Source organism: Tyto alba, unplaced genomic scaffold (genome assembly GCF_018691265.1).
Source record: "Tyto alba isolate M040663 unplaced genomic scaffold, T.alba_DEE_v4.0 Super-Scaffold_20000042, whole genome shotgun sequence".
NCBI lineage: Eukaryota > Metazoa > Chordata > Aves > Strigiformes > Tytonidae > Tyto > Tyto alba.
Genome location: NW_024881293.1, coordinates 9,594,905 through 9,607,213, shown reverse-complemented (window position 1 = coordinate 9,607,213; position 12,309 = coordinate 9,594,905). Strand labels below are relative to the sequence as shown.

The window sequence follows — 12,309 nt, the reverse complement described above, 5'->3', positions numbered from 1 at the left end:
AGTTGTTGTGTCCAACACCCCACCTGGGAACTGGGCAAGCTGTGAATCTGTTCTCCAGAAAAACTAGCTCTGCATATAGCCTCCCAGCTACTCTTAGAGAACCCTGAGAACCCTTCATGGACCAGTGGCTAAGAGATGAGCAAGGGAAGGTCAAGACAGGAGGCGGCAGTGCTGGGGTTCTCTTCCAGTGCTGTGTTCTGAATGAGCCCATTTCTCTTCCCCATCCCTTTGGGGGCTCTGTTTTGTCCCTCCCCATTGCCCCCATGCCTGCAGGTCCTGAAGGCTGCAATCTCTTCATCTACCATCTCCCTCAGGAGTTTGGAGACAATGAGTTGATGCAGATGTTCCTGCCCTTTGGCAATATAATTTCCTCCAAGGTATTCATGGATCGTGCCACCAACCAGAGCAAGTGTTTTGGTGAGTGCTGATGCCAGCGGGCAAGGGAAGCATGATGGATAACGAGGACACTCATGCATTGGGCATGGCACCAACAGTGCCATTATTATCCATGCCTTTGTCCTGGCCTTCAGGTTTTGTAAGCTTTGACAACCCATCCAGTGCACAGACTGCTATCCAGGCAATGAATGGCTTCCAGATTGGCATGAAACGTTTGAAGGTCCAGTTAAAACGACCCAAGGATGCTAACCATCCCTACTGACAGCAGTGAGCAAGCAGGAGTCACTTCTGCAGCACAGGTAAAGCTGGCAGCATCACAGCACAGTTCCTACACAGTGCTGGCCAGTGTCAGGGGTCAGCAAGGTCTGGCTGCTTCCTATGGGGTGGGAAGCCACGAGCTGAATGCATTAACACAGCTAGCAGGGCAAAGGCCTCACCAGCCAGGGCTCAGCCCCAGCACCCGAGCAACCTGACCAAGGTAGGCCTGGAGATGATGGCCAGGTTCAACCAAGAATCTTGATCATCAGGGAGGTTTGGGCAATGAGGCAGGCCCAAGGTCAAGCCACAGAGTTAATCTTCAGGTTGAGATCAGGATCAGGTCTGCTGAAGGTAAACAGGGTCAGACACAGTCCAGTGATTGCCAGGCAGGTCTATAATGGGAATAATAAACAGATCCAGCATCAAGATGGGAAGACAATCCAAGGGTTGGAGTCCAGATAGTAAGATCCATGGACACGACAGGTCCATGGGCAGCTGGAGACTGGCACTTGCACCATATAGATCAGAGAATGACTGAAGGCACAGGCCTGAGCTATAATGAGAGTCCTGGGCCCATGGGCAGGTGTGGACAGAATCTCCAGGTGAGGCTGGTCAACGTTATTGAGGCCCATTAGTGCACTCAGGTCCCTGACAAGCAGATGGGTTCAAATTACTTGCCTGTGACCTAAGCAAAGTTTCAGTTTTTCTGACTGCTCCCAAAAAGTATTCATCTTCCTAAAAAGGTTTTCAAACCCAATAGTTTTGTTTTAGTCTGCAGACAATGCTTTCCAGGGCAAGAAGGGACAATCCCATGATTCACAGGGATCACAGGAAAGCAGAGAAAAGGTGAGACCCTGAAGGGCCACGGGAAGAGCTGACTGACAAAAAGCTAGCTCCTACCATCCAACAGACTGGGAGCAAGGGAGGGCTGATCTTGGTCTCCTCCTAATTGAGGTCATCTTCCTCCACATTTAAGCAACAGCAGCTCAAAGCCTGAGGTTTACATAGATGTCTGCCTAATCTCCCCATTCCCTCCCTCCTCCCTTTCTATTCAGGTGAAGGGAAAGTCCAGAGGAAGATTTTCTGCTTCAGGTTGATATACAGAGAGGCCAGTAAATTTATCAACTCTTTTGACACCACCCCTTTTCTTCCTCTGCTCCCCACCTACCCACCCCATCCTCCTTCTGCCCTCCTCCCCAAAACATGCAATTAAAGAGAAGGCTCAATATTTGCCCAGCAGGAAGACTCCTGCCACAACGGACTCGCATAATTGCTGCTAATGTGGTGCATAGCAAAGGGACCAGAAAACCAGCAGCACCTGGGGATCCAAAGCTCTTCCTCTCGGGGTATGCCTGGACTACATGGACCAAGAAAACCCACTGGTGTGTCTTTAGGTTACTGCAGTGATGTATGGAAACAGCTCTGTCCCTCCCTCCCGCCCCATCTCCTGGCCCTTTCATAGATAAATATAAATATATATATATATATATATATATATATATATATATATACAGTCTCTATTTTTTTTTAAAGTGGCTCGCAGGACCAAACTTTTCCATTCAGAGACTGACTCCTTGCAAGAAGGATTGGAAGTTAAGTGTTTACCTTTGCAACAGTGTCTTCTCAGCAAGCACTGCAGATAGGCCTGAACATTTTGAGAGGATGCTTGGATGGACAGAAAGCAAGAGAGAGAGAGCACATCTCTCTGCTCAACATTAGCAAGAAGCAAGGAGAAAGAGAACTACATACCTCCAGGATTAGGGCACAGCCAGCTCCTCTGCTCAAGTCACTCATCCACCGACCTTAGCACCAGCCTTGTTAAGGATCTCAAGAGCTCTGAGTCTTACCTTTCCAAGGGCTTCTTCAGACAAAGCTCCTGGAATTTGGTGCCAAAGCCTATCCTGAGCACTCCTCGATTAGGCTGCAAGCACAGGAAATCAGTCCCTTTACGTACAGGAACTGTATTGCCTCCCCACACGTGGCACAGATCTATATTTCATAGCTCTCCATGGTAACAGAGCATTTTCTCGATCAAGGCAAGAGAAGATGAAAGAATATGAGCAGATGCAATCTCCAAAACACAGTGACAGAAGCCTCCCAGGGGCTACACACTGCCTCCCCATGTCGGAAGTAACCAAATGCTGGTTAGTAGGCACTTCCAATTCCCAGACAAAATGGGACATCTTCTCCATCAGAATTTAGAGACAACTCTCCTCTCACGCCCTCTTCAAAGCTCTTCCAAGCAGACACAAGGATAGTATGATGGAAGAGGGTTGCCATTCTGTTTTTTTCCCTACCACCCCCTCCAAAGGACAGATGATACATTATGCAGTATATATAAATACAGCTATATACACATGCACTTAAGCACAGAACAGTTCAGAGCTTGATTTAACAAAGATCCCCTGGGGTGGGGGTGTCATACAGACAAGGCATATCCCTTTAACAACTTGAAACAGTCTCTTTAAATTTCTACCAAAATAAAGGAAAGAAAAACAAAATGAACCAACCCCATAAACCTTCTGAATTATTAGTTTCAATATTCTGGAGTTTGATAAGGTACCGAGAACATTCCCCTTTGTGTGTGTGCGTGTGTGTGCGTGTGAACGTTCAAACATGAACAGAGGGTTGGTGGAGAAAGGTTGATGCAGTTGATCTGAAGCAAGATATGGGACTTCAGAGAACCTCAGTCAATTCTCATCCTCCTCCATTTCCCTTTGCTCAGATGTTTGTGGCACAGTTCTTTAGTACCTTCACATCTCCTCAACCATCCCTCTGTATCTGATGCCGAGTTTGAGATGGATGAAGCTGTGTGAGTCAGTGTGTTTCTATAGTCCATGTTTACTTATTGTAAATACCATTTTTATACTTAACATCTATTATGTACGTGATTTGTATAATGTACTTTATTTCTGCTACAAGTAATTTCATGAAGTTTAAACTTAATCTAATTTTGAACAAAACAGAAAAACAAACAAAAAAAAAGCAAAATGGGAAAAAAAGGACTTTGGAAAGTCTAAGTCAAGCTGGTTTAAAACAAGCATTTACAGTTTCTTCCATCACAGTTACTGATGTGACGTACAATGTTACAGGTGCGATACAAGCTTCGTCAATGTCAAATTCCTCACTCTGGTAAAAAAAAAAAAATCTTAAATTTATTTAATAAAAGTTTTACTTGCTAAGTAACTGGAGTTTTATTTCATGTGTTAGTTGCACCTGCTTTTAGATAATGCTTACGCTTGAAGACCGTCAACAAAGGCCTGGGGCAAGGAAAGTCCTGTTTCCCTTCAGCAAATCATCTGTGCAGTCAGTTAAAAAGCATTTCACAGGGGGATGGATGGCAGAGCCCGAGTCCTACAGAATACAACCCTGCCTTACTCTGAACACCACACAGTGTCCCTGTGTTGTTAAGAAGGCTGTCAGTGAATTTTTATTCCAGTCTGCAGCATATGTGCCCCAAAATGCAAGTTTGTTATATTAGCCCAATTGCAATGAATGAGTTCAGCTGCCAAGTTCCAGCAGAGCTAAAGAGAAACCAGTCACAGCCCTTGTGTTAACATACCAGATATCTTTTAAGAACTCCTGTGTACTCTGCTCACACTTGAGCGAACAAAACTGATTCTCTCAACTGCACCTTGGTGAAAATCAATCGAGAGCCAGAGCCCAGCCCATCTGGTGCTATGCACAGAACCAGGAAAAGTGAAAGCAAATGCACAGGCTCATCTCTGCCCTGAAGGTAAGGAGCACGCTTGGGGTTAGTAAGGAACCAACTCCATTTGCCATACCCATCGTTCAGCCCCGCCTCCTATAAAAACACCAGTTTCCCTGGGACTTTCTTCTGCTTTGAAACCCCTGTTTTAATGGTGCTGGAGAAAAGCAGAGCATGAGCAGAGAATGAAATCTAGGACTACCTCAATTTTTGATGCCTTCTTGCCCCCGCACCAACACAATTCTCCAGTGACTGAGCCAAGGTGTATACTGCAAACTGTTGTGAGAGGCAAGCAGGTGTGTGTTTTAGAAGGAGCAAATTCAAAGGCCAGAGTTTGTGAATTGCAGTGAGTTCTTCTTTCCACACAGCTCCATACACAGCTCTGTCATCTCAAAATCCAGTCAGTGGCAAGGAGGAAGACAAAATACTCAGCTGGTGTCTGTTTCTAGGACATGGATAAAATTTACTTGCGACTAAAAGTGCCACACACCATTCCCAGTAACGAGTAAGAACTCGAGCTGCAGTCATATCTCTTGCAGGCACACAAGTTTTTATATTTAGCTCAGAACAAGACTGCACTTAGTCTAGCACCTAGCTGTCAACAGAGCAAGGAAGGAGCACGGGCATGCAGTGACCTTGTGATTGGCAAAGCTCTGCATTCTCCATTTTAGTTCTATATTCCCTAGACAAGTCTGTTTTTTAAGCAATACCTGGCTGTTCCAATAAATTCCAAACCTGTTAGCCAGTTTCTGCAAAATGTTACACTTTCAAAGCTACTTAAAATTCCTACAGGATTCACGCACTGTGGCCAGGAACAACACACAAAATAAACATCTTCTCAGACACTAAGAAGCCCACATAGGATCATTTATCCATCCCCAGCCCAGGGGGATTCAAGCAAAGACTGCTTTTTCTTAGCTGCTAGAACTTACAAGCCATGACACATATCCATAGGAATAATGTGTTAGGGAAGGAAGAATTCCCTCTACATTCTTTCTCCTGTTCAGTGCAGGCATCATCAATGCATCTTGGCATTTACAGTAAGGAAGAGCTGATTTAACAGGTCCTGTGCAGTCAACAACATCTACCAACAGGCCTGTGCGCACAGAAGCCAGGTCACTAGCCTTCCTTCACAGAAGCAGCATCAACATGTAACACCAACACATTAAAAAAAGTTTAATTAAAATTCTATTTATAGGAAGCAAGAAGGTTCACAGAATCCACAAATAATGCAGAAGTGGAGCAGGATGTACAGACATTCCACTACATCCTGTACAGACAGAGGTTAAAGCTGGAGCTGAGAGAAGACTGGAAATAGTAAAAACACAGGTAAGGCTGAAGGAAGAGAATGGGTGGAGGGCTAAGACAGAGTGAACAGTGGGAAAGCTCTGTGACTGATGAGTAGAAATATCAGAACTGTGGCTGAAGCAGGATAAGAGGAGGACCAAGATGAGACTTACGAAAAGAGCTAAGGTTACTTTACCACTGCTGCTGCCCTGCTCCGGCTTGACACCAACGGCTCATGGGATGCTTAGCGGGACAGGGGGAATGTGATTAGAAGGGATGTAGGATGGGAGAGGAGACTGAGAGTGGGCATCCTTTAAGGACTGCTGTAGTTACAGTAACTCTGTAAAACCTGGTCCTTGTCATTGGGGGACAAAACCCAGAGCTACCGCATGTGCAGCGGCCACCATGGGTAGAAAACCTCCCACATCCATGTGGCACCTCCCTGGATGATGGTGAGTGCAGCTTCAGGAGCAGGAGAAGCAGTTGGGTGCACTTTGCCCCTGGAAGGGAACAGTCAGAGGATCACTCAAAATCAGTCAATCCTTGGTGTGGTTTTAACTGTGCAGTCTGACTACCACAGGGTTTGGCATGCTCATGTACTATGCTGAGGTGGACGTGGCACAATGCCCATGATGTACCCAAGCAGATGCACTCTTCCCATTAGTTTTCTTCCACATCCAAACAGATCTGCACATCATTTTAAACACAGTTGTGGTGCATTTTTATGCACACTGTCAAGAAGAGACATGTTCCTGCAGACACACTCCCAGATTCCCACACCCTCCTCTAAATACACACCTGGTATTCTGTAATGCTGTGTCAGTATCAATCACTGAGGATGCACACTGTGATAGAGACATTCTTCTTCTGCATCATGAGTTCATGGCTCAGTGAGCTGAAGAATCCATCCAGTGCAAACTTGGTGGCAGAATAAGGGAGTGAAGGGAGTGGGTATTTTCCCTGGAAAGGAAAAGGAGAGAATGGAAAACACCAGGAAAGTGCCTGTCGGGAACATGGTGCCATGGAGAAGAAATTCGGGCAAAGACACAGGCTTTGCCATCCTGCATTAACCTATGTTCTGTTCAGGTGAGTTGCCCTCTATTTCTAGTCACACAGAGGCACTTAGAAAATTATACCGCTTTGTGTGAGCACATGTCAGCACAAGAGCCATCACATATGTGGATAAGGGGAGGAAATGTCTTTTAACTTACACAGTAACCAGGTCACATGCTGGGCTAAAAATCCCAGTGTGATGGTCTACCTGTAGCTTTCCCATCCCCCATCACATGCAAACACATGGATTGGGTCACATGCTAGTGCATCTGGCCATAACATTTCCCTGACACCACGGCATGTTAGATAGATCACAAGGCAGGGATGAGCTGTAGTCTAAACTTGTGTATGGTGATGCAAACCATAATGTTCAGCATCTCTTCTGAGCCTGACTGCTCTCTAACTTGTGAGAAATTTCTTACCTGTAATGCCAAGTTTCCTACCCTCCACTGCTTCCAATATGAAATAGAATTAATATGACCCACTTGATCCAAGACTGAATCAAGAAAACAGCTGTTCATCTCCATGGTCCCAAAACCTGGTATCAAGGTGACTGTATAGGAAAACTGAATTTGTGAGCAGAAACTCAAATGAGAAACACCATTTCAAACCACCTTACTGTGTTCTGCAATGACATGTGCACTTGCTATAGAGTAGTAGGTAGTGCTTGTGCCTCATCTACTAGCCTTCCTAAACTAGACATACATTGCACAGCTGCCTGTAACTACCCATCAATCCCTAACAGTCCTGGGCTAATGGGAGATAAGGACAGGAGGAAAGAGAGAAGTGAAGGTCTTCCCAGACATTCATTTGCACACTTATACTACAACGGAGCAAAACACATGTCTAGAAACAAAGCCTCCACACCATCTGACGTGAAACACAAATGAAATAAAAGGTTTGTTCTCAACCATTGCCACTGACTTGAATTTGCCTTTGAGCTTCCTGAAGCTGTCCCAGGAGAAGCCAAACTCACCCAATTGCAGGTGAGCTCTTCCTGCTAGGAAACCTTACCTGCACGAGCCAGCGGATGTATTCCACATCTCTAGCCCACATCTGGAAATGGGTCATGCCAATGTGGTTCAACACCCAGGTAATCCAGTCACCCTGTGGATAGGAGAAAAAGCAGGCAAACAAAGGGGCCATCCTCTAACCAGTAACCAAGGAATTCACAAAAGCCAGCAGGAGGGCTGAACCAACCAGCCACTCCCTCAGAAGGCTAGAAAGTGCTTTACCATGAAAAAACCCTTCACGTCTAATCTTACATAAAGCTTAATCCATTAAGGATTATTATGCTCGTAGCTGATAATATTAACCACAAAAAGTCGTACCTCAGAGTTACCGGCACTTACTGCACGACACAGAAACGCAGCAGCAGAGCGGGAGCCTTGTCACAAGCGATGGGGCTGAAGCCCCGGCAGAGCTCCCGTCGAGACGCGAAGAGCGGCAAGGTACCGTCTGCCGGCATGTGACGATAGCGCACGAGCGACTGGTGACAGGGACGCGACCGGAGGACTCGCGACCGGCTCGCGCCCGGGGCGGACACCACGGCGAGGCGCGAGGCGGAGCCTTGTGCTCGGCCCGGCCCGGCCTCCTTGCGCGCGCAGCTGGCCCCAGCGCACGGCGGCGGGAGGGGAGGCAGGGGCGCGTGACCTCCCTGGCGCCGGCCCGGCTGCCATGGCAACCGCCGAGGCGGCCGCGTTCGCCTCTGCGCGCGAGGCAGGAGGCGGGGGCGGCTGGAGCTGCCGCGCTCCCCTGACCACGTGACCGTCTCCCGAAGGTCCCCGCGGCGCGCGGCCCCTGCTGCAGTCATGGCCGCCAGGCTCTTCCCTGCCATCAAGTGAGTCCCCGCGCCCGCGCTCCCTGCCCGGAGAACTCGGTCCCCCACGCGTGTACCGCCCGGCCCGCCCCTCCTCTGCCTCCGCGGATCACCGTGCCCCCGCGCGGAGGGAGTCCCCCGACTCTTTCCGGGCCTGCTTCATTGCAGCGCTGCGCCCTCGACCTCGTCTGCCCCTGTGCCAGGCTTGGCCTCCATCCGGCATCTTCTTTGTGTATCTCCAAATGCCTGGCAGGAGTCTGGTGGTTTTGTTGTGGCGAGCGTGAATACGTAAAATAAAACATACTCTGAGATGATTGAGACTTTCTCATTTTTTCCTTGAGAACTGTCACTGATAAAATGTGAATGGGTATGGTTTCAAGGGGCTAACTGGGAATAGTTGACCTAAGGAGAAAAGGAAGGTAGCTAGATATTTTTCTGCTGCACAGTAGAGTGTTTGTGACCGTCAGCTTTATCGATACCCTCCTTTGATGGTCACAACCTACTGAGAGAGGTGCATTGGTAGTCATAATGTGAACTGAATGACTGCTACTTTTGATTCTTTCAGGTTTGTCATCAAAGGAAGCCTGGCTGGAGCTGCTGTGTATGTGGCATATGATCAGGGGCTGCTGGGCAGTGGTACACAAGGTGCTGAAGCCCTCAAAAAAGCTCAAGCAGCACTGCCTCCAGCTATCCAAGAGTGGACAAGTTACATAGGCTGGGAGGTAAGGACTGTGCAGATGAACAGAGTCAGCAAAACAAATGCATTCTCTGAATGAGGAGCAGAAAACATTGGGGTGATGTTCAGGTTCTCGTGAGGCTGGCAGTTTTGCTGTTGAAACTGGATTTCACACAGACTATTTTGAAGAGGGTTGAAATGGAAGGAGGATAAAACTTTAAATTTAGGGGAGAGACACTGTTCATAGATGATATTTCAAAAGATAAGGGGTAACTAGTCTATGCAGGGTCAAGGAGGGGATTTCAAGCATGTTCTGGGAGATATTCTACTGTAGTGATGTTCTTTAGCTTCATTTGAAGGATCCTACATGCTTTAAAAAAATTAAAATATTTCCTTCGTGATTTCTCGAGCTGCTAACAGTTCGTCAAGTTGAATTTAAATTGCCTGAAGAGGCTCTTCTCTTTGAGTAATTCTTAGTTTTTAAAATCTTCAGGAGAAACCTTTTCTGAAAGTTCAAAAAGCATTTTTCGTATTAGAGGCTATTCTAAAGTAATAGATAACTAAGGAGACAGCCATGAAGATGATTTTTCAGGAACACCCAAATGATAAGTATTACCTTCTGCCCCTATGTTATGCTGGAGAAAAGAGCAAAGTCCAGACTTTAAACCTCATGTCTGATCCTTTTTGAGTCTTACGGAGTAGACACTCAAGTATCTTTGAGATCTGAGGTGAAGAGACTTCTTCAAGGTGATGTGAATACCATTATAAGTGAAAACACTCAAGTGCTGATATTTTGTCTCCCTTTCTCTTTTTAGCTCCCACCCACTCCAAAATTTGACTTTTCCCCCTCTGATTCCTGGAATAAAGGTAAAATAACTTCTCACCAAACTGTGAAAGGAGCAAGGGCCAAGAGTGATGTAGCTTATACCAGTCTTGTTTCAATACTGTCCTCCTAAATTGAACGATGGAGAAGGAGGTGATAGATGTTACAGTCTGGTGGAAGGAATATTGGCACTGGGACTAAGGAAGCATATTCTGCTCCAGGTTTTACCACTAGCACATTGAGTGACTTTGGACTTAATTTCTTCATGTTCTAAGTGTGAAATAAGGAGGAGGATATGTGCCCATAAATCTGTCTGCCTTTTCTAACCAGAGACGCTGGTGTTTCTTTTACCTCCAAAGCTTGCTGCCCACCTATGCCCCAAGACAGACATGCCTACGTTATCCTGGAATCTAAGATTGAATGTCTCAGTGAGACGACCTGTGGCCCCCACAATAAATAGATAGAGTTTGTGTCCCAGTGAGTTCATCAGCAGTGGTAGTGATCAGGGAACCTAGAGCATAAAAATCAGTGATGACTTACTCTTAAGAAAGGTGAGCCTTTTGTTAAAGATTGAAGAGTTTATAAATGTTCAGATGCTAGTAAGTCTGAACTCAGCCTCTGACTTTTCAGAAGGGATGAATATTCCCATTATTATTATAATTTCAGAGATCTGTTTTGAAGGCCAAAGCATGTTATAAATATCTAGTAAATTAATTTATAGTTTTTATGGTGCAGCAAAAAGTATTCATGTAATTGTGGGGAAACACGGTCCACAAATAGTGTGACATGTCCAACATGAACTGTGGAGTCTGTGGCAAGGCCAGAAATAAAACGGAACTTAGTTCTTTGTTTCAATATTGTAATTGTCTATCCCTTATACTTGTCCTGAAGTTGAAATTTCTATGTGTCACAAGTGCTACTGAGACAATAAACTTGCACTTGAACCAAGGATCATTCAGGCCCCAGTGTGTTTGAAAGCTTCTGAGATTTTTCTCTCAGTGTTTAAAGAGAACTACAATGCTAGAATAACATTGGGAAATTTGGCTTGAATGATGCTCTTGGGATAATTCTTCTCTCCTTTCCTTGCAGGAGTGCAGACAGTGATGTCTGCCTTGTCTATAGCTCCCACCAGGGCCTGTGAATACACTGTGGAAGGCTGGAAGTATGTGAAGGATCTTGTCAAATGAACACATTCTCCAGGGTTCATGATTCTCTCCATCCTGTGTTGTCTTTGGGATGATGCATAGTCCATCCCTCTAGAGGGCAGCTCAGCCACGCAAGGGCTACAATAAAAGTCTTTGGAACTTCTATTTGTATTTGGGTTGGTTTTAGCATACAGACTGCAGTAATTGCTTTCTGTCTTACCAGTGATCAGAGGCTTCAGCAGAGATTGTGGATCTGTTGTAATGAAGTGAAGGCCGTATGCTGAGGTATAGCCCCTGTTCTAAAGCTGCCAAGCTTGCTAACTAAACAGATTACTCTGAAGCTGAATTAATCTTGAAGGTGAATACCATCTAATTCAAAACAAGCCAACAAGAGTTTAAAAAACACCAAACAAACCAAGGTAACAGTAAAAGATGTCATTGAAGGCAAAGCACTTGTCTTCAAGCTAGCTAAGAAGTGCCTCTGTCAGACAAAGAGCACGTTATTGATGTGAAAGTTGCTTCCAGGTGGTCTGTGACTTGTCATGCAACTGAGAGTACCCAGTACTAGTTGCAATACTTGTTGATGACAGTGTGCAATAGAAGGGAGTTTATATGTGTGTGATGCAAAACCCTGGCAAGTCGTAGGAAACCTTTAACACTCCACCCTGTTTGTCCTCCAAGCATTGCCAGTGTTCCTAGTACCCGAGCTTAAACAGCAAAATCACAGTACTGTGTAACTGTAACTTTTCCAGCAACTGATCCAAATATACCTTTGTATGCATAGTCAGTGACCAGTAGCACTGTTAAATTTACACCTGTGTCTGAATTCTTAGCTCCACAGTATAGGTTATTTGGAGGCAAGGGTTTAGATTTTAAATTGTACCAGCTGTTTGCTAGAACTAAGTGGATTCAGTTTGTCTTGACTTGAAAAAGCATTCTGTTTGCTGGCTTCTTTAAATGCCTGTAGAATAGGGCTGGAAGTACCTTTAAGATACTGGCACCTCCGTGTGTAAAGCTTTTTGGAAACAGGTGGGATCTCCAATCACAGCAGAGTCCCCATGGAAGGGAGAATGAAGCTGAGGGATTTCCTACTTCATCTAAACCTGGTGCCCACATGAAGCATTAGGCAGAGGTACCTCAGGA

General features: G+C 45.8%; 3 protein-coding genes across 11 annotated transcripts in view; 2 read left to right on the top strand and 1 right to left on the bottom strand.

The window, feature by feature from the left end:
* CELF5 (CUGBP Elav-like family member 5) overlaps nucleotides 1–3,840 on the top strand; it is a 41,860-nt gene extending 38,020 nt beyond the window's left edge. For 3 of the 9 annotated variants that reach the window (XM_042794790.1, XM_042794791.1, XM_042794784.1), the window contains 2 exons: nucleotides 274–417; nucleotides 531–701. In XM_042794790.1, coding sequence (XP_042650724.1) covers nucleotides 274–417; nucleotides 531–658 — 272 coding nt within the window. In that variant the 3' untranslated portion in view covers nucleotides 659–701. The other 6 variants (XM_042794788.1, XM_042794789.1, XM_042794787.1 and 3 more) reach the window with 6 other exon arrangements.
* Nucleotides 3,841–4,805: 965 nt separating this feature from the next.
* On the bottom strand, nucleotides 4,806–7,859 carry LOC104366220 (hydroxysteroid 11-beta-dehydrogenase 1-like protein). The gene is made up of 3 exons (XM_042794230.1): nucleotides 7,718–7,859; nucleotides 6,477–6,610; nucleotides 4,806–6,150 (listed from the first exon to the last, which is right to left on the bottom strand). Exons 1-3 carry the CDS (start codon nucleotides 7,847–7,849, stop codon nucleotides 6,033–6,035), a joined length of 384 nt encoding a protein of 127 aa, XP_042650164.1. The 5' UTR covers nucleotides 7,850–7,859; the 3' UTR covers nucleotides 4,806–6,032.
* Nucleotides 7,860–8,440: 581 nt separating this feature from the next.
* MICOS13 (mitochondrial contact site and cristae organizing system subunit 13) lies at nucleotides 8,441–11,329 on the top strand. Its single transcript, XM_042794793.1, has 4 exons — nucleotides 8,441–8,543; nucleotides 9,088–9,244; nucleotides 10,014–10,065; nucleotides 11,111–11,329. The coding sequence occupies exons 1-4, from the start codon at nucleotides 8,515–8,517 to the stop codon at nucleotides 11,206–11,208; spliced, it is 336 nt and encodes a 111-aa protein (XP_042650727.1). The 5' UTR covers nucleotides 8,441–8,514; the 3' UTR covers nucleotides 11,209–11,329.
* Nucleotides 11,330–12,309: the final 980 nt, after the last annotated feature.